General features: G+C 38.8%; 1 protein-coding gene across 1 annotated transcript in view; it reads left to right on the plus strand.

Moving 5' to 3' along the window:
• Window positions 1-300: 300 nt before the first annotated feature.
• Window positions 301-24217, plus strand: part of LOC104405108 (actin filament-associated protein 1) — a gene marked incomplete at its 3' end in the record, with an annotated part of 40400 nt that continues 16483 nt past the window's right edge. The window contains exons 1-4 of the mRNA XM_010013709.1: window positions 301-427; window positions 5463-5560; window positions 17145-17253; window positions 22471-22682. Coding sequence (XP_010012011.1) covers window positions 301-427; window positions 5463-5560; window positions 17145-17253; window positions 22471-22682 — 546 coding nt within the window. The remainder of the gene's footprint in view (window positions 428-5462; window positions 5561-17144; window positions 17254-22470; window positions 22683-24217) is intronic.

The raw sequence follows: 24217 nt of genomic DNA on the forward strand, positions 1-24217 counted from the left end.
AAAAGCAGATGACCACCACTCCTGCACTCGCTTTTGCCTAGTGCTGGCTTGATGATGTGCTATGTGAAAAGAACTGTCTTCTCTGCACTAATTTTGGGGTAGCTACTACAAATGCTGGTGGTGCTCACTAATGGGCTATTCTATTGGGTTTACTAGTGAATAGTCCATTTCTAGCAAGGAGGACCATATAGTTTTAAAGAAATACTAGAAAATAACAATGAACATGAATAAATGAGAATTAACTCTGTCTTTTTTCTAATGGGGCTTTTCAGAAAAAGTAATTATGTCTGTCTTTCAGCCATGGAAGAGTTAATAGTTGAGCTGCGCCTGTTTCTTGAACTTCTGGACCATGAATATCTAACTTCGACTGTCAGGGAGAAGAAGGCAGTAATAACTAACATTCTCCTGAGGATACAGTCGTCAAAAGGTCAGTGTCAGGGGTGGGTGTTCTTGCTTGCAGAATGAACAGAATAAGTGAAATAGGTTTAAGGGCTAAAGACAAGCCCTAAATTGAAGCAAAACAGAAAGACAGGGTGAAGCCAAAGTATAATTTTCCTGAACGCTTTCCTTCATGCTCAGCGGTAAAATATAGCACAAGGCATACTGGAAGTATCTTGGGTGCACATGGGTGAATCCAGCCACAGAATTATGTGCTATGTGGAATGTTTTCACTTCTACTGATAGAGTGGTTACTTCATTTTATTTGTGGCAACAATGCTATTTATGAGTTTTGATGGAAAAGTAATACTGTATCAGGGAGTGCTGGCCACAGTACCATTTTGTAGATGTATGGGTGCTGCATCACTGTCAAATGACCCAAATCCATCAAGCGGCTTGATATTAAGGTTCCAAATATGTTTGGTTTGCATTTTGCAATTAGAGTTATACTCACTTTCCCCTTTTCTTCCTCTCTAAAACCATTTTGATTGCGCAATTGCTTTTGTCTTCATGAGGATTATAGAACTGAATGCAATATAAATGATTCGCTGTGTACAGTGACCTTTCCACAGAGCTTATGTGAAGAATATTCCTCAGTATTTTTTTTCTAACAGTACTTTTACTTTTCCTTACAGCACCTTTCCATATGAAAGTGGCATCAGGGTTATAAGATGTCTGACTCTGCTATATTTGACAGAAATACTGTCAGTGTAAACTCTCAGTGCTTAGACATTTGAAAAATACCAGGATGTGTTGAAGAAAAATACCACATTGTGAGCAGCTGCATTTCTCATGATTTGTTTCTTCTCCAGTCGTAAAAAAGTATGGTCTTGTTTGGTGCAGTTTCCCCCCTTCAGTAAAGAAATCACTTTTGCCACAGGATTCAAGTCCAAGAACATCAACTTGAAAATATGATTATCCTCCTTTCTGTTTTGACATTCTTAAAGACCCATCGCTATTTTTGTGTTACTACTGAGAGAAGGAAGCAGATACTGATTTCACGTGTTGCAGAAGGAGGCTTCATGCTCCAAAAGCTAATCACAATATAACAAAGTCCCCCAAACCAAAATCTGTAAATGAGAACCTGCAATTATTTGCTATGTTTAGGAACAGCTATATTTTACAGGAGTTCAGATAACCTCAGTAATCCTGATCTGACACTGCATGTTCTTCTTGTAGTCTTTTCAACTGGATTTATTAAGAAAAACACTAAGACTTCCTCAAGAAGTCAAATGACATTCTGTTGCCAACTTTGCAAACGCAAGGAATGGTTGTCATATCCTTTCCTTCTGGATTGTGGATGGTGTTGTAGGACACAAACAATGCTGGGTATGTTTTTGAACCCTAGAACTCAATTATTTATGCTGGTAAATTATGGAGTGGTCGTTGGCATGGATTTGGCCTGAGCTGACTTGTCTTCTCCATCAGTTCCTAGGCATGATGTGGGAGTTAGCATGGGCAAAGATCTGTTCCCAACAAACGGTTCAAAATCATCACCCTCCACCTTGGTTTTGGGGGGGTGAGATATTTTAACCCTGTGGATAGCAATTTATCCATACCAGAGCACCTTCACAGGCATGTTTAGTTTATGACTCTGGATGTGGCCAAGGATAAAAAGACCCAAAGTCCATAGCTTTCCACCTTTCAGAACCTACCATTCTGTTTTTGAAATATATTAAAGGATATATAACAAGATCCACTGCATTCTATTACAGGATCCATCCATTAGCGAGATCCATATATTAAGTGGTAGGGTTTAGCATAGTGCACTTGTTACTGGAACATTTTACCCACTTCTAGAGCCTGCATTCAAGGAGATGAAATTTAGACATTTCAAAGAAAAGTCATAAAAGTGTTTAAAGGATTCAGAAATATGCCTTCAAATTACCAAAATGAGGTATAATAATTAATCTTAATTCAGAAAAGGAGTGATTGAGAACGAGCTCTTACACAGCAGTAAGTGCAATGGCTGAATGTTTCAAAGTGGAAATAAAGCACGTTTTGAGCACTGAAGCTATGAACTAATGGAAGAACTTTGTAAGCTCTGCATGCCATTGCTGGCATTTTATCAAGATGGAATATTTTACTAAAATATATGCTCTGGTTCAAACAATTAATTCAAGGAAATCCCATAGTTCAGTTAAGCAAGAGGTCACAGAACTGCGCTTTATATGTCTATAAACTCTAGTTTATGGAACTGCAGTTTACACAGTGTTTGAGCCAGCATGGCCTATAAAAAAGCATCCTGTTTCTCTCCCCAGGCTACTCATTCTTGCTCATCATGTATTGCATCTTCCCTTCTGCTAGCACAAGCATTATTTGCCTTTTGTTTTTTTGCTGGTTTAGTTCTAACCAGTGTCACATCCCTGGTCTGGTTCAACCTGAGGCTACACACATGCTTACGCTGGCACGAAGGAGAGGTTAGTGCAAGGACAGGAACAAGGCAGGGAAGGAGAGGAAATGCCTTCTTGGGAGCTCTGCCTTCCCATACCGGCTTCAAGTGTGTGTGAAACTACCCAGGGAGTCATGTACTTTACTGGAGCTGACCCTGCTGCTTTTTTTATCAGTTATAACATTCATTACTCCCATCCCTTTGAAACTATTCATCTCTTCATTAAAATTAAAAGCAATAAAAGATGCATAAACCCACAGTTCTCTGTAACTAAGTTGACCTGTCATTTGCAGTCTGTTTTTCAAAACGTTTTACTCCACCCACGTAACTCCACAAGAACTCTTGAGTCGTTGGCATAGTTTAAGAGGACTGAGGAGTATGCTGAGTTCAGGCTCTTCATATGTATTTGCAAAAATCAACTATGTGAATCCAACAGAGTATTTCAATTGCTGGAGCAAACCATGGGGAATGGTAATGGAGGATCTGGGCAACTGGGAACTGGCTGGGCTCTTCAAAACATCTGGAAATGTACAATTATGCTTTTCTTTGTAAAGGTGTGGAAATTACTATAATGGGCTGGTTGTTTTTTTGTAAAACACTTATAACTCAGTAATTTCTTACTTGGGGAATTCTTCAGAAATCTTTTACCTTGTTTTGTTCCGTCTCCCAAGTGCACGCTGTTTCTTTCATTTTATATCTTATGAGCAGAGAGAACTGGGCCAGGCAGATGTGTTCTTCGGGTCATCGATGCCTGGCCTCAACATGCCCCATGTCCAACTCAGTGGTTACTCTGAATAGTTGGCAAAACTATAAACTTTATTTTTCTTCCTGAGTCTTGGCATGCCCAGTGGATTATAGGTCTGAAGAAAACACTTGGCATTTCCTTCTGAAACTTAGACTTTCTTCTAAAAACAAAGACACAAATAGTTTATTTTGGAGTAAGAACTGTTGCTGGATTTAGTCATTTAATATGACTGTCAATTTTGCCTGTTTTCCTTAAAGGGACCTGATGCTGTAAACCTGTAGTGCACACTTTACTGTATAACTTGATAGAAGAAAATCGGTGTTAGAGCAGGTTCTTGCTTAAATGCACATGGTTTAACCTTGGGGAAAACTAGTTTCCTTCATATTTGACTTCTGTTTGCTATGTAAAGCATGGGAGACTTGGCTATGGATAGCAGTCATTATATGGATTCATCCTACTTAAAGAGTAACAAGTGAAAGTTAGACTGGGGGAAAAAAAAGAAGAAAAGATTGGAATGTTTCCCAAGACTAATCCCCCTTTTGATTTCTAAGAAGAAAGGAGAATCTGTAGCCCTTGGAGGTAGTTTATTTTATCAGTGTTGGTTTTCAATCCATGACTTCACAGCCAGTGGGACTGGTGTATTATGACAAGAAACATTTAATCATTGATTACATTTTCAAGAATTATATGATCTTGACCAAAAGACATCCATTTGACTACATAAATATATATTTTAAAAACTAAACTAAACACTAGGAGCTAAATTCAGTCTAGGGGCAAGCAGGGTACAATCCATTGACCAAATTTTTGCCAGAACATTACGGAGATGCATCTTAATCTGCCTTTTAATATTTAGAAAAATAAACAACATCATGTTCCTATGAAGTGAGTTCAACTGTGATTTAAATTAGTGTGCCAAAACCTCAGAATGAGTGGGTGACTCCTCTTTTCCCCTGGGAGGGAGATGTAATAGTGATACAAAGGACCCTCAAAGCAGCTTTTATGTTAGCTTCCTTTTCCCTTTTCAAATTCACCTGGAAAGCTATAGATTATTTACAAGAAATGAGAGGTAAGTTAATGATGAGTTGGTTAGGGCAGTGTTCCCACCAGCAGCAGCATGCTCCAGGTTGGCGTGTCACACCATCCTGCATCTCCCAGGACTTGTGCAGACTCACACCATGGCTTCATGATCAGACATGGTCATGGCAGCAGGATCATGCCCAGGGAACATGGGCACTGTAAGCTTGGCCATACAGCTGTCACCATCGCTGCCAGGAAGGCAGGCAGGCAGGGTCTCTTTTTCTGCCCTTTTCCTCACTCTTTTGGCATGAAAGGTAGTTTTGGACTTCTTTCTGCTTGATGGCTTTGCCCGTCCAAAATGTGCCATGGGAACAACTGTTGCTCGTCTCCTCTGGTAAAAGGCAGCCAGCCACATACTGCCCACAGGCTGATTGTGTTTTATTCACTGTACAGTGCCTTTGGGGTGTTCACAAGTGTTGTATCTTACCCCCATAAATGATTTTATCTATATGGTAGACGCCTGGCAACGTGTTTGAATTTTAGCTGTTTAAATCTTTCAGTTCCAGATGGATAGGCAGTTCAGAATGATTTCCTGTAATTTTTTTCTGTGTCTGGTATTTGTTGATCCAAATAGCATATATGTCATTGTCATATAGAGCAAGTATGTGTTTGTTCTGCTTGATTAAATTCCTGAATTCCCAGCATTCTTCCAGTCCTGCCTCAGTCACCACACTTGGGAGGTAGGCTATGAGCAGCAGTGCATGGCAGATTTCGGTGTGTGACAGTCAGACATGGTGTCCACATGTGGAAAAAATGTCCTGTTTGCATCCACCAAAGTGTTAAGTGATGCCTGTTGCTCTTCCACAGGTTTAGAAATAAAAGAACATGTACAGAAGCAAGAAGTCACCAACAGTTTGCCAGCGCCTCCTCAAATGCCCCTGCCAGAAATACCTCAGCAGTGGCTGGTGAGTGTTAATCTAAATACATAAATATATTTGGGAGAAAATATATTTGTGATAAGCACTAACAAATTTTTACAAGGGGAAGGAGCCTGCAGGTCCAGGGAAATTATAATTCCTATCACTTCCACTCTGGTTGAAAGAACTGGGTTCAACTTGCAGAAGAGAAGGCAAAAAATGTCCTATGGTGAAATAAGCCTTGGAACAGATCACCTGCAAAGGCTTTGGAAGCACAGACTTTCGCAAAAGTCTGAGCAACTTAATCTTAACTTCAAAGATTGACCTGCCTTATATTGGAGTTTGGCCTAGCTCACAGGTCCCATCAGGTTTCTTATGATTTCAGCTTTTCCTGGAGCAGGCCTTATGAGAAGACTTCCTCTTGATAGCTGAAAAATGAAGGTGCAGAGGTTTAAAATGAAGGAAAAATACTTCTCTCTTAAAAAAAGAAGTCTGTAGTGCCCTTCTATGCTCAGTCTCTGGGTAGGAAATTCCCTGTAGAACAAGTAGAAGTGCATGTTCCTGGAGATGTTTATAGCAAAGATACTGATTGAGATCTGTAATTCAATCCTTCCAGCTGGGAGCAGCTGTCTAGTTATAGAATAAACTATAAACCTATTTTAATGCTTCTCTATTACTGACTTCACAGGAGATTGGAAAAAAACATTTTCAACTTCTTTTTAGAGAAGCATAAGCAAATCATGGGTTAAACCATTGAAAGGTGAACATGGTCTAGCCCTAATACTGAAAAATTATCCATGTTTTTATTCATTTGTAGAAAATCTTGTGCATGGTGACAAAGACAATCCATGGAGACTCTCATTCATTGTCTGAACCAGGAAGTACAAATGCAGCTTACAGGGGCAGAACAACTAGATGGCTGGCATTCTGCTTCATTTTAATGTATTACTCTGTTACCACATTTCTGCCTAGTTCTAAGAGATATATAAGCCAGTAGCAGCTTATGAACTTAACTAATTTATCAGATCAAACTCTTGGCTAGCCTTTCATAATACTTTTGTAATTACCTTTATTTGGTGGTGAATAATGCTGTGTATTGCAGAACAAAGTGAAAAAAAACCCAAAACATATATTATATAGGATACCTTAATCATAGTTTATCCCTCAGCACTGTCAGCTTTTGGTTTGTGATCTGAACAAGATTTTTGATATGCTGAAATTGTTATAGGAAGAGAATGTTTGTGCTAGAAACATTCACATCTAGAGTTGGTATATCTACTGTAGGAAAATTCAACTAAAAGGGATGCATGAAAATAAGTATGCATAGGTTTGAATGGATGCAAAAGTGGTGTTATTAACATGCAGTGAAACCTGGAGAATCCATTTCATGGTTAACAGTGCCTGAAAATGATTATTTTTCTTTGATTCAAGATGCATATAGCATTAATTACAAGGGAATAGGTTGATGAGAGGCAGGAAAATTATGCAAAATGCACGTCTTTGAAATGTAGACTTCAGGTGCTGGCTTCATGAACTGAAGCCAGTTGAGATTCTTCTTCTTTCATGTTTATGTAGGTTCAGTTTAATAAATTGGCTCTGAAGATTCAAGTTGTTTTTCTGAAGACAACTGACCTACTTTTCCTTTCTCATACACTAATGTGTAAATTCCCTTAAAGCTGGTACAGCTGCAGTGAGTGAAATAGTGTGAAATATGAAATAGGTCCAGGAGGTCAACACTGTTTTTTGCAGTAGTTCAGTTTGGATTTTTGAATAACAAAAATACTTCTCTGAGATCCAGTGGGAATTACCATGGAAGTTGACACAGAGCTGGTTGGTCTGGAGCACGGTCTTCCCATGTTAAGCCTGGCAAAGTGGAGCTTGAACACAGCCCTCCCCTCTGACCTGCTCGTAACGCTGCGGACACTTTCATTTCAGTGAAGTCACCAAGCTGAGCTGGTTTTTCCATAGTGGTGGAAGCTGATTTTTGCCAGTTTTTCTGGAATTCTGTTGCTGCTGCTGCCAGGCGGTGGCGGTTTCCACCCCCCTTTCTGGTGTCAGTGTCACTTTGAGATCAGCCATGAAATGTCCCACAGCTCTCATTGTCTTGCATTATCCAAATACAGGTTATGATCTATTTTAAGATGGTAGCACATTGTAATTTGTGAAAAAGATGAGAGACTGCTGCTGTCCTGCAAAAGACCAGGTGCAGTCAGAAGGGAAGGACAAAACCATCAGCTTTTTGACCTTTGAACACTGGGGCGAGCTCAAACCCCAGTCTGACTGTTTAAAAACGTCTCCTGAAGTCATGTTGAACTAATGGAATTGATCATTATCTGTTTATTTGAAACCTTTCTCTAAGAGATGCCTCTTTGTTAGCCCCTCATTATTATTATGATCAGAGCCTCTCATATTGTCTTCCTTTTTATAGCAGGCTGGACATCAGTGGCAGTGGCCAAGACCTAATTTTCTGTTCCATTAATGCTCCTGTGACACAAATAGTGAGTTACCTTTCCTAGCCGCTTTTCATGGACCATGCTTTCATAGTTGAGTGGAAGAAATCTCCTGGACCCAATAGAGGACAGGAAATTCTGCTCCAGATTGCCCTTCTTTGCACAGGAAGTTGGAAGTCATGTTGTATAGCATCTTTTTCCCAGCCATTTAGGACAGAAACATTTTCCACTTGCTGAATAACACCTAGTGGTGGTCTTAGCCTCCAGTGGAAACACAGTGGGCTGGTGAAACATAAGAAATTACTGGAAGTGGGAATCAATAACTTTAAATGCACTATGCACTGTTATTGAGCATAATGAAAGTTAAAGTTTCATTTACACCAGTGTTTCCCTTTACGGCACTCAAGGGATTCTGCATTCAAAAATGTTTAGTTTGAATTGATGTTTAAGCTTTTACTTATGTAAAGATGTGTGGGTGGGAAGGAATTCAATACCCCTTAAAGTAGTGCCAGGAGACAGAATTATGTGTGGGCAGGTGCTGTGCAAGGTTTCCTTTGTAAATCTGTAAATAGACCTGCATATTTGCTCAGGCCAAATCTTGTATCAGTTTTGTTATTCATCAGCCCATGAACAAAGAGTATAAATTTAATTTGATTTAGGAACATGCTGTTAATAGTTTAAATGAAGTCTCGAGTTATTAAAACACATTAAACCCTGGAGAGTTTTCCTGGACTCAGTGGGCTTTAGACTAGGTCTTAAAATTGAGGGACAAAGTTGGACCTTGCATGGACTTGAATGAAGTGAATCACTAAACACACATTCTTTTAGTAATTCTCTTTTTCTCTGCACACATCTTGCCTACATCTGGTCTACCAGACTTTCTGTCAGGCTTAGAAAGCACAAACCCTCACTTGCTTTAGCTTTTGCATACAGCTCCTTCAGATGGCTGGCAAAGTAAAAGCTGCAGATAAAGAATGTGAGCTTAAGGGCAACCTCGGAGTCTTGCTGCAGAACTGAGAGGCCACTTGCCTGGGTGCATTAAGTTGTGCTTGTTAGCATGCATGCAGTGCCAGCAGCTAGGGAAGCTTTGCTAGCTCAGCAGCAGAGGAGATCACCCTGTTTGAAATAGAGTTGTACTGGTTCTCCCCTCTTGACCCTGCTTTACTGTGAGGGCTTGTGTCTCTTAGCCTGCTTTCTCCCTCTCCACACCAGCAGGTGCTGTTATGGTATTTCCTTGCTCTTGACAGGCAAGTAACAGTAGTAGATGATGGGTTTGGAGGAATAACAGAGCCGAGGCCCTGTGTGTACCTCGAAGTGCTGCTGGTGGTTTAACACCTGGGATCTCATCTTTGCACTATCACCAAGTTGCCTTGAAGTACATTTTCCACTGAGGCGGTAGGGTAACATCCGGTGTGTCCTGCTGCTCGGTTGCACCCGGGGATTACTGGCATGAATTATCCTCAGCATGACAGTGACAGAATACTTCTAGCCTCCAAGCATTTGGTTGTCATATTACATCTGACAGTTCGGGATTTCAGTGCACTGTGCAGTCCAACAAAATCAAATACAAACAGCACGCTTAGCTATTTTTCATGATTTTCACAGTAAAATTGAGTATAGGTTTTGTTTTTCCTGGAATATTGTCAATTTAATAATTATTTAACCACAACAAGTGTCCAGCAAGATGCCAGAACCCCTGTAGGTATAAATCAGAAGGATAAGTCCTGCAACATACACAGTCACTCTGTAGGAGTGTTTCATATAAATGGGTTTCCTATTGTGGAGAAGTGATTTGACAGCCTCCCTTTATCTGGCTGCCTGTCAGGTATACTTTTAGGTATTTATTAGAAAATGCTGAAAGGAGAGAGTGTCTTTGGAGAAGAAAAAAATCATCCAGAAATCAAAAGGATTTTTGAGGTGCTATATCACCGATTACATTAATCATTCATTGAACAACAACCAAAATAGTGACAGTCTTTAAGCTTCTTCTAAAATGTGCAGTGAGGCTAGTGCCATATCTACAGCAAGGGGCTCGTGCTAGGTGGGTACTTATGAATCTTTATTTCATCTTGCTTTTTCTTCTAACACTGAAAAGCAGTTGTTGCTATTCTTTGTTTGTCTGAAAATAAAATCTTAGGATAGTATTAGCCTTGGAGTCTTTTCCTTGCAGGACATTTTTAAAAGCCACCAAAAAAAAAATCAACAAAAATTCAGTTGTTTAATTCAGAGCTGGCTAATAGCTTCAGCTTGAACGAGCTCAACAAGTTCTTCTATAATGAAGGAATAACTAAAGGGGCCTTTTTGATTACTCAGTGTGGTCACTCTTACTGAAGGCAATTATAAAATATTAACCTTTCAGAAACATACCAAAATCTATTTACTAGAATGTAGGGGTTTTTAACCCACTATTTCAATTTGAAGGACTGTTCCACCATCCCAGAGTTGGTTGCCAGCCTTTGTTCTTGTGTTTAAGTAGCCTTTTCTTTCCTCACCTTCGTACCTGTACCTTACATATCTTTTGAAAATGCAATTGTATTTCTCTCAGTTCCATTTCAGTCCATTTGTATAAGAAAGGATGTATCAGTTTCATTTTGATCTGTAGTTTAATTCTAGTGAACTATATCAGTATTTCTCCCATGCACCTGCTGAAAGGTTCGTGTTCAAGTTTGAGCATGAGTGACCAGAACAGCAGAGTCTTCAGGATGTGGAATCATAGAATTACACAATCATTTAGATTGGAAAAAGGCCTTAAGATCATAGAGTCCAACCATTAACCCAGCACTGCCTCTAAACTGTGTCCCTAAATGCCACATCTACACATCTTTATATACCTTCAGGGATGGCGACTTTCCTGGGCAGCCTGTTCCAATGTTTGATAACCCTTTTGGTGAAAAAGTTTTTCCTAATATCCAATCTGAACCTCCTGTGGCACAACTTGAGGCCGTTTCCTCTTGTCCTATTACTTGTTACTTAGGAGAAAAGACTGACCCCTGCCTCACTACAGCCTCCTTTCAGATAGCTGCAGAGAGAGATAAGGCCTCCCGAGCCTTCTCCAGACTAAACAACCCCAGGTCCCTCAGCTGCTCCTCATCTGAATTGTGCTCCAGACCCTTTACCAGCTTCATTGCCCTTCTCTGGACCCTCTCCAGCACCTCAATGTCTGTCTTGTAGTGAGAGGCCCAGAACTGAACACAGCATTCAAGATGCGGCCTCACCAGTGCCAAACAGAGGGGGACAATCACTTCTCTCTTCCTTCTGGCCACATTTCTGATACAAGCCAGGATGCTATTGGCCTTCTTGGCCACCTGGGCATACTGTGTGGAATACTTCTAATCATCATGTGTAATTAAATAAGGAATATGGATAAAGAAATGTTTACAGCCTCTTTTTTGTGTTGGTCATGTCTTGCAGGAATTGTGTTCTTGTTGGAGTGTTGTTGCCATTCCCATTTCCCCTCGGTGGTATTGGTACATTATTGTTGATCGTTTATTTCACATTTGCGAATGGTATCACAGAAAAGTTTCAGTTAAAGTAATTTCCTTCTCAGTTCATTTATAGTATGCCTTTATAACAATGTACATCACCTTATTTCAGAGCTTTCGTGATGTCCAAGCTGCCAGAATAAGCAGTTCCTGACTGCCTTTAACTAGAATTTGCACTTAAACCAGATGAGCACAGGTCAGGTTTAGAGTAGAATTGAAATGTTTTTTGATATACTGTGTGGGTTTCTTACTATTTCTGTTTGGTCCTCTTCACTGCCATCTTTACCTTACTGTTGCTTAAGTCAAAAGGTTATGGAGTTATCTAAGCAGAAATCTGATGTGTTGTGAAATGTTTGTGTTTGTGAAATGGTAACTCAGTTCTTGCTGAGGTTACTGTGTAACTGATCTCTAGACAATCTTCTGATCAAGCTGTACACCCATTGTACACCCTGACTCATTCTTTAATTTTGAGGAAGTCTGTTCAGATCTCTCTCCCATCATTAGGCTGTTCTTTGTGAGGCTGTGATCTGTTTATGATCACTGTACTCTACCTACAAAGCACTTTTCCAGCGATACCTTTAATTAGCCATTCACCCCTGAGTCAGCCAACACACTCTTAGGCTGTGTCAGATCTACCTCCACTCCCTGGAGGACAGTATGCAAAGTGTGTACTTCCTTTTTAGTCTTTGTTCAAGTCATTATTTAGACTTTGTTCAAGTCATTGTTCAGGAAAAGCTAAGGAAAACCTTTGCTTGTGCTTGTACTCCTCTACTACCTCATAACCCCTTCCACTAGCATTTCCTCCTTGCTTTCACCTGCTCAGCACTGCAGCAGGAGCTGATGGGTTACCCATCCAGCTCTTCGTAGGATTGCTGTGGGGTGCTGGGCTCCCCTCGTGTCTGACTCTGGCTGTTTATTTCTTGGCCAATTCCTTTAGGTTTTTTTTCTGGGTAGCACTGGTGCTCCAGAGGCATGTGCTGTAACTGGAAGGGTACACTCAGCGGTGGTTGGGTGGGACTGTACCAACAGCCTGCCGTGCAGCTGTGTTACCCACCTCATGGTGGGACTCACAGGGTTACTCTGATTAAAAAAGCTGAGTTTGATGTCTGGCTGGCTGACTGGTTTGCTGTCTTTTGTCAGATATGCTCAGAAGAGGAAAAGAGAAGTTCTTACACTTCTTTCACATTATTCGGTGCCTGGTTTTGTGGAGTCCAGCTGACAAGCTGAGAAATTAATAACCTTAGAATACAGAGTTGAGGTCAAATGAAGAATTCTTCTCAGCTTCTGCTTGTCTACCCTCAGGCTAGTATTTCCCTCCTGCACAGTTCAATATGGTCTTAACACCCCGTATAGTCAGCGCTTTTGTCCTGAATAAATCAAAGTTCCATTCAGATCCTCAGCTGCTGGCAATAAACAGGGACTTCCATTTATTGCCTGAGCAATTCTGAGTTTATCTAATTGCTTTCATACCAAGTCCATGGCAAGTACTAGTGCCCAATTTCCAGCTTTTACAGCAGTATGACGAAGCCTAGTTGAAATCTGCAGTCAGTAATTTTGCCAATTGTATTGATACTCAGATTTTTTATTAATCTTGCTTTCTGGACATCCATTTTTTTTACATGTGGGGAGAGGGATCATAAATGTGTGAGCACTCAAGGATGTGGTGGGGTTGTACAGAGGTTAGGTCTAAGTTTCTCCAAAGCAAATGGCATGTGCATGTGTCAAGGTTTCTTCTTGACAGCCCACATTTGCCTGCTGGCTTCTGAATAGCTTTATTATGCATCACCAGTGTGTGACCACTTTTCCAGTCTCATGTTGCAGCTTTCAGTGTTGAGGGCTTACGTAGCAGCTGGCTTCATAGTCCGGCTGGATCCAAACTGGTGGTTGATATAATAACACACATGCGAGCATGGCCCTTGAATTGCTGGCAGCCTTTGCCTGCAGCACGGGTGTACTGAAAATCTCTGCTAAAGTCACTGCTTTGCACTGGAAATCTCCACATCCTAAATCATTGCATAAAGGGAGGTGTTTCTTTCTATTTCCTATAGAATGTAAGTCTTCCTTGGGGTGTAAAGTGATTTTATATCCTCAGGCCCCTATATGATGACATTTATTTTCCTCTCTTTCATACTGCTTTCCACACTATATACTTCCATATAGTCAGCAAATATCAGCTAGACTATCCCTAAGAAAAAGTTACTGCTATCTTGCTAGGCATCCTTGGACAGAATTAAATTTATCTCCTAGGATAAAGAATGAAACAGTTTATTTGTGGTCTGTGGAACACAAAGGGGCAGGTGGAGGGGAACAGCCTAGTATGTCATAAAATTAATATTTCCACTGAATCTGTTTCATAGTGTCCAGTAGAAAAATGAGTATTACTATCCAGGTAAATACTGCTTATTATATGGAGATATTTGTGTGTTTCTTGCAACGATCCCTCCTGTAAACTGGAGTTGAGCATCCCATGCACGAATCCTGTCTTAGCATTTGTGCTAATGCCTCTTTGCAGGTTGCCAGGTCTTTCCTCCTGATACCACTCAAGCTACATGTGCTCTAGGGTTTTTTTCAGATTTAATCCTTTTATAGAATATGTAAATAGTTTTGTGGGTTTCACATCCTTTTTATTTTCCAGGCAAAGTAATGAAAAGTTATTGAATAAGAATTATTTCAGTTCATAATTCATAACTTCATCAAAATTCTTCCACTGAAAAATTGCCAAGTTGAATGAATTAAACAATACAGCTAGCAATAGTAAAAAAAAATAAAGCACTGTAAATATTAGTAAGTAATACCAGAATGCTCAGATGTACTTTTTACATTTCTTGATGCTCAAACTCTTACATATTCCATAGCTCCCAAGAGATTTAATTGTTTATGGTAGAGATTTTAAGTGAGATACTTGTATTTTGTGTTTAATCAGCTGGATTTTCTTTCAATATTGAAGCAGCCTTGCTTTAATCAGAAAGTATTTAATGTTTGATGTTTCTGTTTCTCCTAATAATTTTTTCTAAAAAATAAAATAATTGTTTTCAACATTGTTATGGCAGGCACTGCAAAATGCATTTCAGAGAGGAGGGCCCAGTTAATTCAGCAATGGATTCCATCTGTGTTGATGTTGGCTGCACAGTCCAGCCCGCCCCAGCTGTATGAAGTAACTGGTGCTCCAGCAGGGTTGAATTCAGACAAGCACCATTTGTGTTTCATTTCCTTTTTTCTTTCTTTCTGAATAACATTTTGTCTAAAAACAAGGATTTCTCCCCCCCACCTCCCACCCCTGATCCTTATTGGAACTTTTATTTGTTTCTGGATAAAAGACAGCTTTGAAACCCCAGTGCTGTCAGGTCAAAACCGAAATGACTCTTGGGATGGGTATTTCCTGGGTGAATTAGATTTAATAATGATAGGAATTTCATATATTGTATATACACCTGACTGGAAAAATAGTCTAAGGCTAGACCAAGATATTAATACGTCTGTCTAATAAAAGGGGTGGTATGAATCTGCACTGCCCCAGGAACCATCCTTGACCCCAACTCACTTGAGCAAGACTCTGCCCACCTGTGTGAAGGGAGCAAATACAAATTCATTGGAGGCAGTTCCCCATACTGTGTCTAGCGGCTCAGGATACACAGAGCTGATGCAGGTGTGTAGGGTAAAATTAATAATTGCTGACTATTTTCCAATAGGATGTTTTGATGTCCCTTACACCTGTTTCACAGCAGCAGCTATCCTTGAAAGATTCATTTATTTTGGGATGATGTGCAGATTTGCAATTTGAGGATTTTTTTTCAGCAGCATTACAGGGACACTACACTAAAAGTAATATTTTTTTCACTATTTTGCTTCTTTGACAGATAATTCCTCTGGCAAAAGTGGTCTGTGGGGAAAACTCATTTGGTTCACATTGCAGATAACAGTAATTTTCATCTCTTATCTGTAACTGAGTGTGACATATGAAGTTGGCTGTATCATTTGATATAGAAGTAGTATTAGTGTAATTCTCAGTCTGACCAAGAATGTCTGTATTCAGTCATGAATTGGTTCATTTTTCATGAGGAGGTTTCTGATTTTACTTAGTGCACAAAGGGAAGTCAGTGCTGGATGAGGTTGAAGTGCAGGTTTAAACACTAGCTCCTTGCCTTCCTGCGCACTGGGAATACACAAGCACTTACTTGTAAGGTGGAATAACCTAGTGGATACGAACTTAACTACAGAGCATACTAAGGGTGGGACTTGTCTTGCTGATTTTGTTAAGAATTTGGTGTCTGGCTTAGGTTCATAATCAGTAATGAAATTTGGAGATGTCTAGCTTTGAAAGTGCCCACAGAAGTAGTTTTATTACAGCTAATGCCACATTTTAATAAAGCTCAGGTTCCTCCTTGGTAACTTTAGATCTATAGCAAAAGAGGAGTACAGTCACTATGGCTTCACCTGTATTATGTGGTAGAAGGCTCTATATCTCTGCTGGACTGTTCAGCCCACCTGAATTGCAGTCCAGAAGTATCTGTATCTGACCATGAGCAAAGCCCACCCTGGCTAGTTTCTTACTTCAGTATCTCTGTTCATTTCCCACGTTTAGACTGGGTCAGTCCAATGCAGCCGAACACTGTTACGTCTCTTTCATTACAAGAAAAAAAGAGAAAGATGTATTGGAAAAAAATGTTACTGAAGAAATGAGACTCTACTTATGAGTTATATTTTTGTAATCGTACAATAAACCACTTATGCTGGAAAAAGACTTCAGTATTTTCTCTAATATGAAAATACGGAACTAAAAACCTGTGGTAAATGTGAATGAGCTCTATAAAATACAGTTGTTTTGGTACTTGTTAGGGAAATAGAACAGCAAAGTCATATGGAAGAAGTCACAGAGTACTAAATTTACTTTGTTACTATATCAACATACCAGCAGTCAGTCAGTTTTAAATTTAAAACAGGTTTATATTTAGAAAAGAAACATTTTAGAATTTGACCTGGTATTTGAAATATTTTTTTTATCATATAATAGTTTCTTGATGTTCCAAACTTTTCATTGATTGTAGCTCAGTTTTCATTATGTAGAAATAGCATTTCTAAAATTAATGTCTGTATTAAGGATTGATTTGCCGTTGAAAACCAAAATGCATCATGAAAATATGGTCTAAATTATCTGTCATTGATCTCTGCCAGCCCAGGCTATTTAACTTTGGTAAAGTGTCCAGCCAAACGGTTATTTGCTGCTGTTATCTTGATTTTGCCGTTGTTAACAATGGCAAGTGGGATCCTACTGTGTTTGTATCTCCAGAGGACTTGGTGGATATGCAAGAAGCTTCTGCATCCTTATCATGAGTAGAGGTAAAGGTGTTGACAATAATACTACATTTTTAAATGTATCACTATGGTATGAAGCATAATTAAGTCACTTATTGCATCAAATCTCAGCCTTTACTTATTATTAATTAATTATAACAACTTATGAGGAAATTAAGATTTAGGCTTGCTTACCCTGAAAGACACACTTTATTCAAAGGCCATCTAATTCACCCTTTCAGAGCCTCACCTTTAGAGATAGTTAGCATAAGAAACAGTCACAAAAGCAGCGATTGGGTTTATAGCGCTGGTAATATTAGCACTGATCCTGAGCAGATGTTCCGATCATGTTTAATTTAACACTTTGTGGATCTGTAATCACTTTTTCTTTCTTTTTAATTTATTTAGCCACCAGATAATGGGCCTCCACCGTTACCAACCTCTTCCCTTCCTGAAGGCTATTATGAAGAGGCAGTGCCACTTAGTCCTGGGAAGGCTCCTGAGTACATCACTTCCAGTGAGTAATATATTTCCAGATCAGTTTCTGAGCAATTGGCAGTTCCAGTGTCCTTCTTTTCTAGTTCTCAACAGCTGCATCTCTATTAGTGCTGTGGTGTCATAAGAGTGGCTTTGACCATTTGGGGATGGTTCTGGTTATTCTCCCTGGCCATGCATTGGTTTGGTTTGCAGAACTGTTTTGATGTGCATAAACCAGGCTCCTTAGAGGAAACTGAACCTGGAGGTCAAGCTAGGTGCACATAAACATGTTTCAGCTGCTTTTGGAGACAGAGTCCAAATCCATAACTTTGAACCATGAATGTGGTGGGAGCATTGGACCAGGAATCCAGAGTTAGGTATCATCCAGAGTAAACCTCTCCAAGCTGGCAGTACTGTAAATGTAGAGGTCCCAGAAATTGGTGCTGATCTGCAGATCTACTGGTATGCTTTTATTGCACTGAATTGCTTGCTAAAGTAGACAAATAAAAACAAAAAAGGAATTATCAAAAAAAATGTCATTTGCAGCATTTCCAATAACAAATTGTGGCAAGGGATAAAACCGGTCATACTGATTCCCACAAACAAAGTTTGATGCACGTGACAGTATTTTTGTGACTACTCGTTTAGTGCAAAAGGCAGAGGACTGCCTCTTAACTGACCACCAAAATGTCGTTCTGCAACACACGCTTTATCTCATGTCCAATACTTAACCAATGAACTGAAGTGGAGCTATGCTGAGAGCACGCTGATGGAACGCTGAAATGACTGCTGTGAGCAATTACACAGGGTCAGTCAACGGGACATTATGTACCAAAACATTGCAAAGATTTTTCTTTTTGCTGTGTTTTTTTCTTGGCTGGGGTAATTTATTATGCATGTATAGATGATTTATCATTAATCATTATTTTCTGTGGCCCAAAGTTTAAAGGCATATCTTCCCCCATTTTATAGCCATTTTTTATTATCTGAACAAGTGAATAAAATATCTCTGTTCTTAAAACATGCATAGGAGTCACCTTAGAAAATTAATTATCCGTTTGTACACTGCACAAACTGAGGTTATCAGGCAGCTCTTAATTTACCTAAGAAATTCAAGGTAAGAGGGAGTTTTATATACTGTATGAAGGAACATTAGCAGAGCAGCAGAATCACTCCTCTCTTCATTTCCTCCCTTGAAATGCTGCAGGGTGGTCCTCCTACACCCTGTAATCCAGCGAACTGCTGATTTGTGTTTTGTCATTAAACAAGAGCTATGCTTGTGCATAAAAATATTAATAGTACAAATATTAATAGCTAAAGGATTGCCTAAGGAGGAAAAAAAAGACAAAATATGAAACTGATTTATTGTACTTAGCCATTCAAATCCATAAAAATATTTAAGATACCAGCCTTGAATTTCATTAATAATTCCATAATTTAAGTGTATATATATACAGACATTAAAAGTTCTGTTAGTGTAGCTTATCACAGCCCACTAGCTGTGATTTTGCTTGGGTTTATTATGTCCTGAACTCCTTACCATCTCTTTCAATTTGTGTTAAAAGTATTCCACTCTTCATCGATAATAAAGTTGCTTTTAAATTCAATATGCCATTAGTGGTATATCCCCAGTCAAGCAAAACTTGAAGATAAGGATGAAAAGGCAATGCCAAAGGAAGCTTGAATAATCAGAAAACACAGATCCAAAAAAAAAAAGGTAGATTAGCAGCATTGGAACATGTTGTATCAGTGCATCTTAAGTCTCTGAGGCTTCAGTAGACTTAATAAAACCACTTTAGTTTGGAGAGAAATTTTTCACTTTTTCTACACATTCTGGTTTGTGTCTCAGAGCCTGAAAGCCTTGTTTTGGATGTGATACAGCAGTTTGGAGAGACAAAGAATAGAAGCGGGATGTGGCGACGGGCAGCATAGTTTCAGCCAGGATGATATGAGTGCTCCAAGGTGGTCATCCTTCCTGGCGTGAGTCACACAGCACAAACCCAAGAACAGAAACATAAGGAGTAGTTAATGGGCAGGATATGGCAACGTTTCCCCAGAGGTACCATTAGACTGTGTGAGGATGGGAGCCTCCGAAGTTCCAGTTGGCTTTCATCCTCCTATAAACAGAGATTTGGATGAACCTGCAACTGCTGTGCCAGCAGAGTCCCTCTGCTGATCATACAACTTACGGCTAATGTGAAATCTGCACTTGGACTGCTTGTGAGCCATACAGGAAGTACCTGTGAGATATTTAACATGCAGAATTTCAATCTCTACTTCAAAGTCTCAATCAGCACGTTCTACAGTTAACTTTTTTAGAAACTGGTAAAACTTGTGGTAAGAACAAAAATAGTAAATGTAATGCTGTGAGGCAAAAGCAATGATTTAACCCAGTAACTTTGCTGAAAAGAATGCAAGATTGTTGTATGATATGAAGAAAACAACTTTCTGATATGTGGCCAAGAGATGACTAAGAATTTTATCCAAGGTGAAACCTTATTTTCTGCAATATGAAAAAGTTAAATCCTGTCATAAAGAGGAAGGAAAAGCAATGTGTAAAACAGATTCAGTTTTTGTATCCTTTTGATTGATGCACTTAAAAATGCAGATGGGGAATATACCTATTTGATAGACCATCTTCTGATAGAAAGGTCTTTGACTCTGTCATGCAGCTGTCCCTTCTTCACAGTGTACTCAGAATGTAGAAAAATGACCTAGGTCCACTCTCTCGAGAAGACTGTATTTGAGGAGTGTCCCTCCTGTACAGTCATGGTTCAAGTCGGTCTGATGAAAATTAACCCTTGGACAGTCTTACTTTGAAAAGGTGTTTTTTGGAGGAAATATCTCATTAGTAATTAAACAGAAAAATGGTGCTAGAATAGTATTTCCATATGTCAATATGTGGCTAGTGACTTCTTATGCTACTTACCTCAAAAAAACAAACAAACCCCCCCACAAAACAAAACAAAAAAAAAAAGAGGGAAATTTCTGAATAATATTATTGCCAAAACTAGAACAGAATCACAAATGAGGTAAAAGAGTACTGCAGAAATGGAGCAAACATCAACATGAACACTGTGACAGTGGCATAGCTGCAACAGTGATCATTGCTGAATTGAAGAAGGAATGAGGAGGTATGGGCCTCTAAGTACTTGAAAAGGGAAAGGCTGGTGTTAAAGATGAAGTTCCCAGAGAGACAGCAACTTCAGGTTATGGCAGCTTGTCCCTTAGCCCATGCCTTTGGGAGAAGGCATTCTTGAGGATGCCGATTTAACACCACATGAGTTATTCTGACTCTGTTTCAAAAGGCTGGCATGCCACTGTGTGTTTGAGACTGGTCAGTGATCTCTCAACCATTTCCTGATGTTTCTGTGTGAAAGTTTGTGGATAGCCACTCCAAAAAGAGATCTGAGGGGGGAGAATGTTTTGGTTTGGTTCTGGTTTTGATGGGGGTTTTTTTAGACTTTTTTCCTGCTTTATGGGGAGGAAGGAGGAAGAGATGGATGAAGCAGCAAGTTCTGCCAGATCTTACACATTCTTTTAAACAACTATACAAAAATAAATACTCTGGAACAAATGTTTCCAAATCTGTCAGTTTAAACATCTACCCTAAATTTTTCCATCTTTCTCTTGACTTTTATAAAGCAAGTGAAAAATTGTAGTGTCTTCGCATGGATAATCATTTACCACTTGCCCATATGGAGCTGCCCCAAACCAAATGCTCAGTAGCAGAATTGACCATTAATTGGCAATTAATTAAAATAAATAATAAGTTAAAAAAAAGTTTCCAGAGCTTCAGATTTTACATTCATTTCACTTTGGAATGAAGAAACATTGTTTTGTACACTTCTGTGGAAACACAAATGAGATCAGACTACCTAGTCTTGATTCAGAGATGTGAGGTCTGACTATGCACGAGGGAGGGAACAGATGTAGAATGAGCTTTCCAGTGATCCACCCTTTTGTCCTCTTCCCAGTTGTCCCAGGTTTCCTTCCTACATCCCACCTGTGTCCTAAATACCTAGCTAAAGTTAATAAGAGATTTTTCTTCCACCCTCTGGCCTCTGGAGAAAAAAAAGACAAAATATGAAACTGATCTATTGTACTTAGCCATCCAAATCCATAAAAATATTTAAGATACCAGCCTTGAATTTCATTAATAATTCCATAATTTAAGTGTATATATATACAGACATTAAAAGTTCTGTTAGTGTAGCTTATCACAGCCCACTAGCTGTGATTTTGCTTGGGTTTATTATGTCCTGAACTCCTTACCATATCTTTTAATTTGTGATAAAGTAAAGATGTATCAAAGTCTACTTGAAATTTTTGGATTAAATTTCAGATGTTAAAAATACTCTAATCAATTCTCCTCCATAGGAGCATATGCCAGTGGATAACAGGCATGCCTTCAGGTGTTAGTATCTGAAGGGCTTTACATATGTGTATATATACGTATATACCCAAATAAACAGATAAGTAAGTATGGATGGAGTAAGAGAGGGTTCTTTGGTAATGGTAATGGTTTTGTAGTTGAGGTTGAGAGGACTGCTAAAGCTGACTGAAAATGAAAAGCCTGAACACAGATTCTTTAATTAAAATGGAATCTTGCCATTCCATCACCAAACTTGGAGCAGGATTAAGCTGTTTAGGCTAAAAATATAACAAAGCGTTTTTTTTACAGAATGTCTTTAGCAGAATCTGTAGTTCAGGGAACAGCACTGTCTATTCAATGTTAATTGTATCAGTGCGGGTACTGTATTGGAAGACTGTGTGAAATGTTATGGTAGGTAGATAGTGCCTCATAATGTATTCTTGTGACCTTTGTCATATTCAGTGTTTGTTTCTTGATATGCTGTACTAATATTGATATTTCTGTGCCTACATTTTGCATTATGCAATAGGGCAAGATGTAGATGTTTCTCTGTAAAAGGATTACAAAAGATGGTATCTGCCAAATAATATTTGAAAGATAATAAAACACTACCTAAAATTCTAGCTGTGTATTCCCAGATATTCTTTCAATTAAAATTCCCAAGGTGTCAATATGGGTCTTCTATAAAGTTTCATAATGGAACTGCACCTCTTACTCAATTAACTTAATGTATTGATACTCCTAAGCACTGAAACAGTTGATTTGTTCATGGCTGACTTTCAAAAGGCTTAACTTAAAATGAAGCCTGTTGAGATTTTGAGTTATTTCAGCACAGTTCATGGCTAAATGTTTTAACTTGACACTTTTACACTTTTCTTAAAGACTATGACTCAGATGCTATGAGCAGCTCTTATGAATCCTATGATGAAGAGGAGGAGGATGGAAAGGGGAAGAAAATGAGACATCAATGGCCTTCTGAGGAAGCCTCTATGGATCTGGTGAAGGATGCCAAAATCTGTGCCTTCCTCCTTAGAAAGAAACGATTTGGGCAATGGACCAAACTACTGTGTGTTATCAAAGAAAACAAACTACTGGTAATTTTTATTTTTATGTAGCTGTATTTTCTTTGTACCTTTTAGATGATGTATTTATTTTTACAGGACTCTGGTTTGGAATATATTCTGCAAAGAGTGGCCAAGTCTACAGTAACCTTACCAAAGAGTTTGGTCGTGATTTACTGAAGAAGCACTGAAATTATAAGTGCATCATTATGCCACTTAGAACTTTGATTTTTAGTGCACTTAAACCCAGGCAGTTCCCTGATATTGGAAAGAAAGTCTGGCCTATTATCTTCTAACACACTTAATTTGGAAAAAAAATGCTGAAACTGAAAATCCAATCTTTCATTCCCTGAGGACAAAAAATCTCATAGGGAGATTTGTGTATGAACTGTTAGATCAGACTGCTGGAGAGAAAAGTCCCTTGTTAGACTGAGAATTCACTTGGCAGCATATGCTGTGGTAATGTATACACTTTAAACTAAACCTTTGCCATCTGTTCTGCAGTAATTACAGATGCAGTATTCACATGATGCACAGCTGCAGTATAGAAAGAAGAGAAACAAGTGAATGTATTTGTTCCTTAAGCAAATCTGTTATGTTTCTTTCTGATTGGAGGCACCAGTAAAAGATTCCATAAGTTAGTAAATTATCTACTCGTAGAAGTCTTTTTATTTTCTGAAAAGAGAGACTAATTGAGGGAAAGATGTAAGTGAACTAATGCTTACAGTAATAAATAAGTTGGGTTCTTAGGCGGTCCCTGCCTTCCTATCTGGTGTTTCCAACAGTTGTAACTAATTATGTAACCAGTAATTACTGCAATCTCCCAAATGTTAAAACGCTGATGATTGATAGAATATTTTCTTTAAAGCCTTGTTTTCTATGCTGATACAAAGTAGCTTAGCTGTGTTCACTTTTCAAGTTCATTTGTGCTTATGGCAGTGTAGGGAGTAACAGGATATGAAACAGAGGTAAGTTTCTGAAAATATAGTTGGAATGAATTTGCTAGTTTTCTGTGGTTAGTCAGGATTTAATTTTTGTATGTGCCTCTATTTAAAAGTCAAAAAGAATGCTGATTCTGATTCCGTTTTTATTATATTGCTATAATGCCATTATACTTAGTTCACATTTTCTCACCATGTATCAAGATCAGCTTTCAGGACCATCTGATAACAGCTTGAAGAAAAGAAAGAAAGAAGAAAAGAAACAGATTTTTCCCTGAAGTCATACAATATTTCTTCTACAATTATATTTGTCGTTCTGTATAGAAATACAGGGGGTTTTCTATGTTTACTTCCTTTAGCCACATGTGTGGTCTGAAAAGGTTTTTTTTCCTTACAGGGATTGTCTTTCAATAATTCAGTAATGGGGATTAAGAAAATAAAAATCACAATAGGAGTCTAACGACCAAGTTACACAAGATTGGTTTATTGTTTGAAGGAGGACTTAGACATTTAACATATGAGATATGCAAGTAAAACAAATACATGTTCTTAGGGATTAGTAATTGCTTGTGTTATAAATGCAACTGTCATCATAACCCCAAAATATTTTAATTAGAATTAGACATC

This window comes from Nestor notabilis, unplaced genomic scaffold, assembly GCF_000696875.1.
Source record: "Nestor notabilis isolate BGI_N333 unplaced genomic scaffold, ASM69687v1 scaffold6294, whole genome shotgun sequence".
NCBI classification, from domain to species: domain Eukaryota; kingdom Metazoa; phylum Chordata; class Aves; order Psittaciformes; family Psittacidae; genus Nestor; species Nestor notabilis.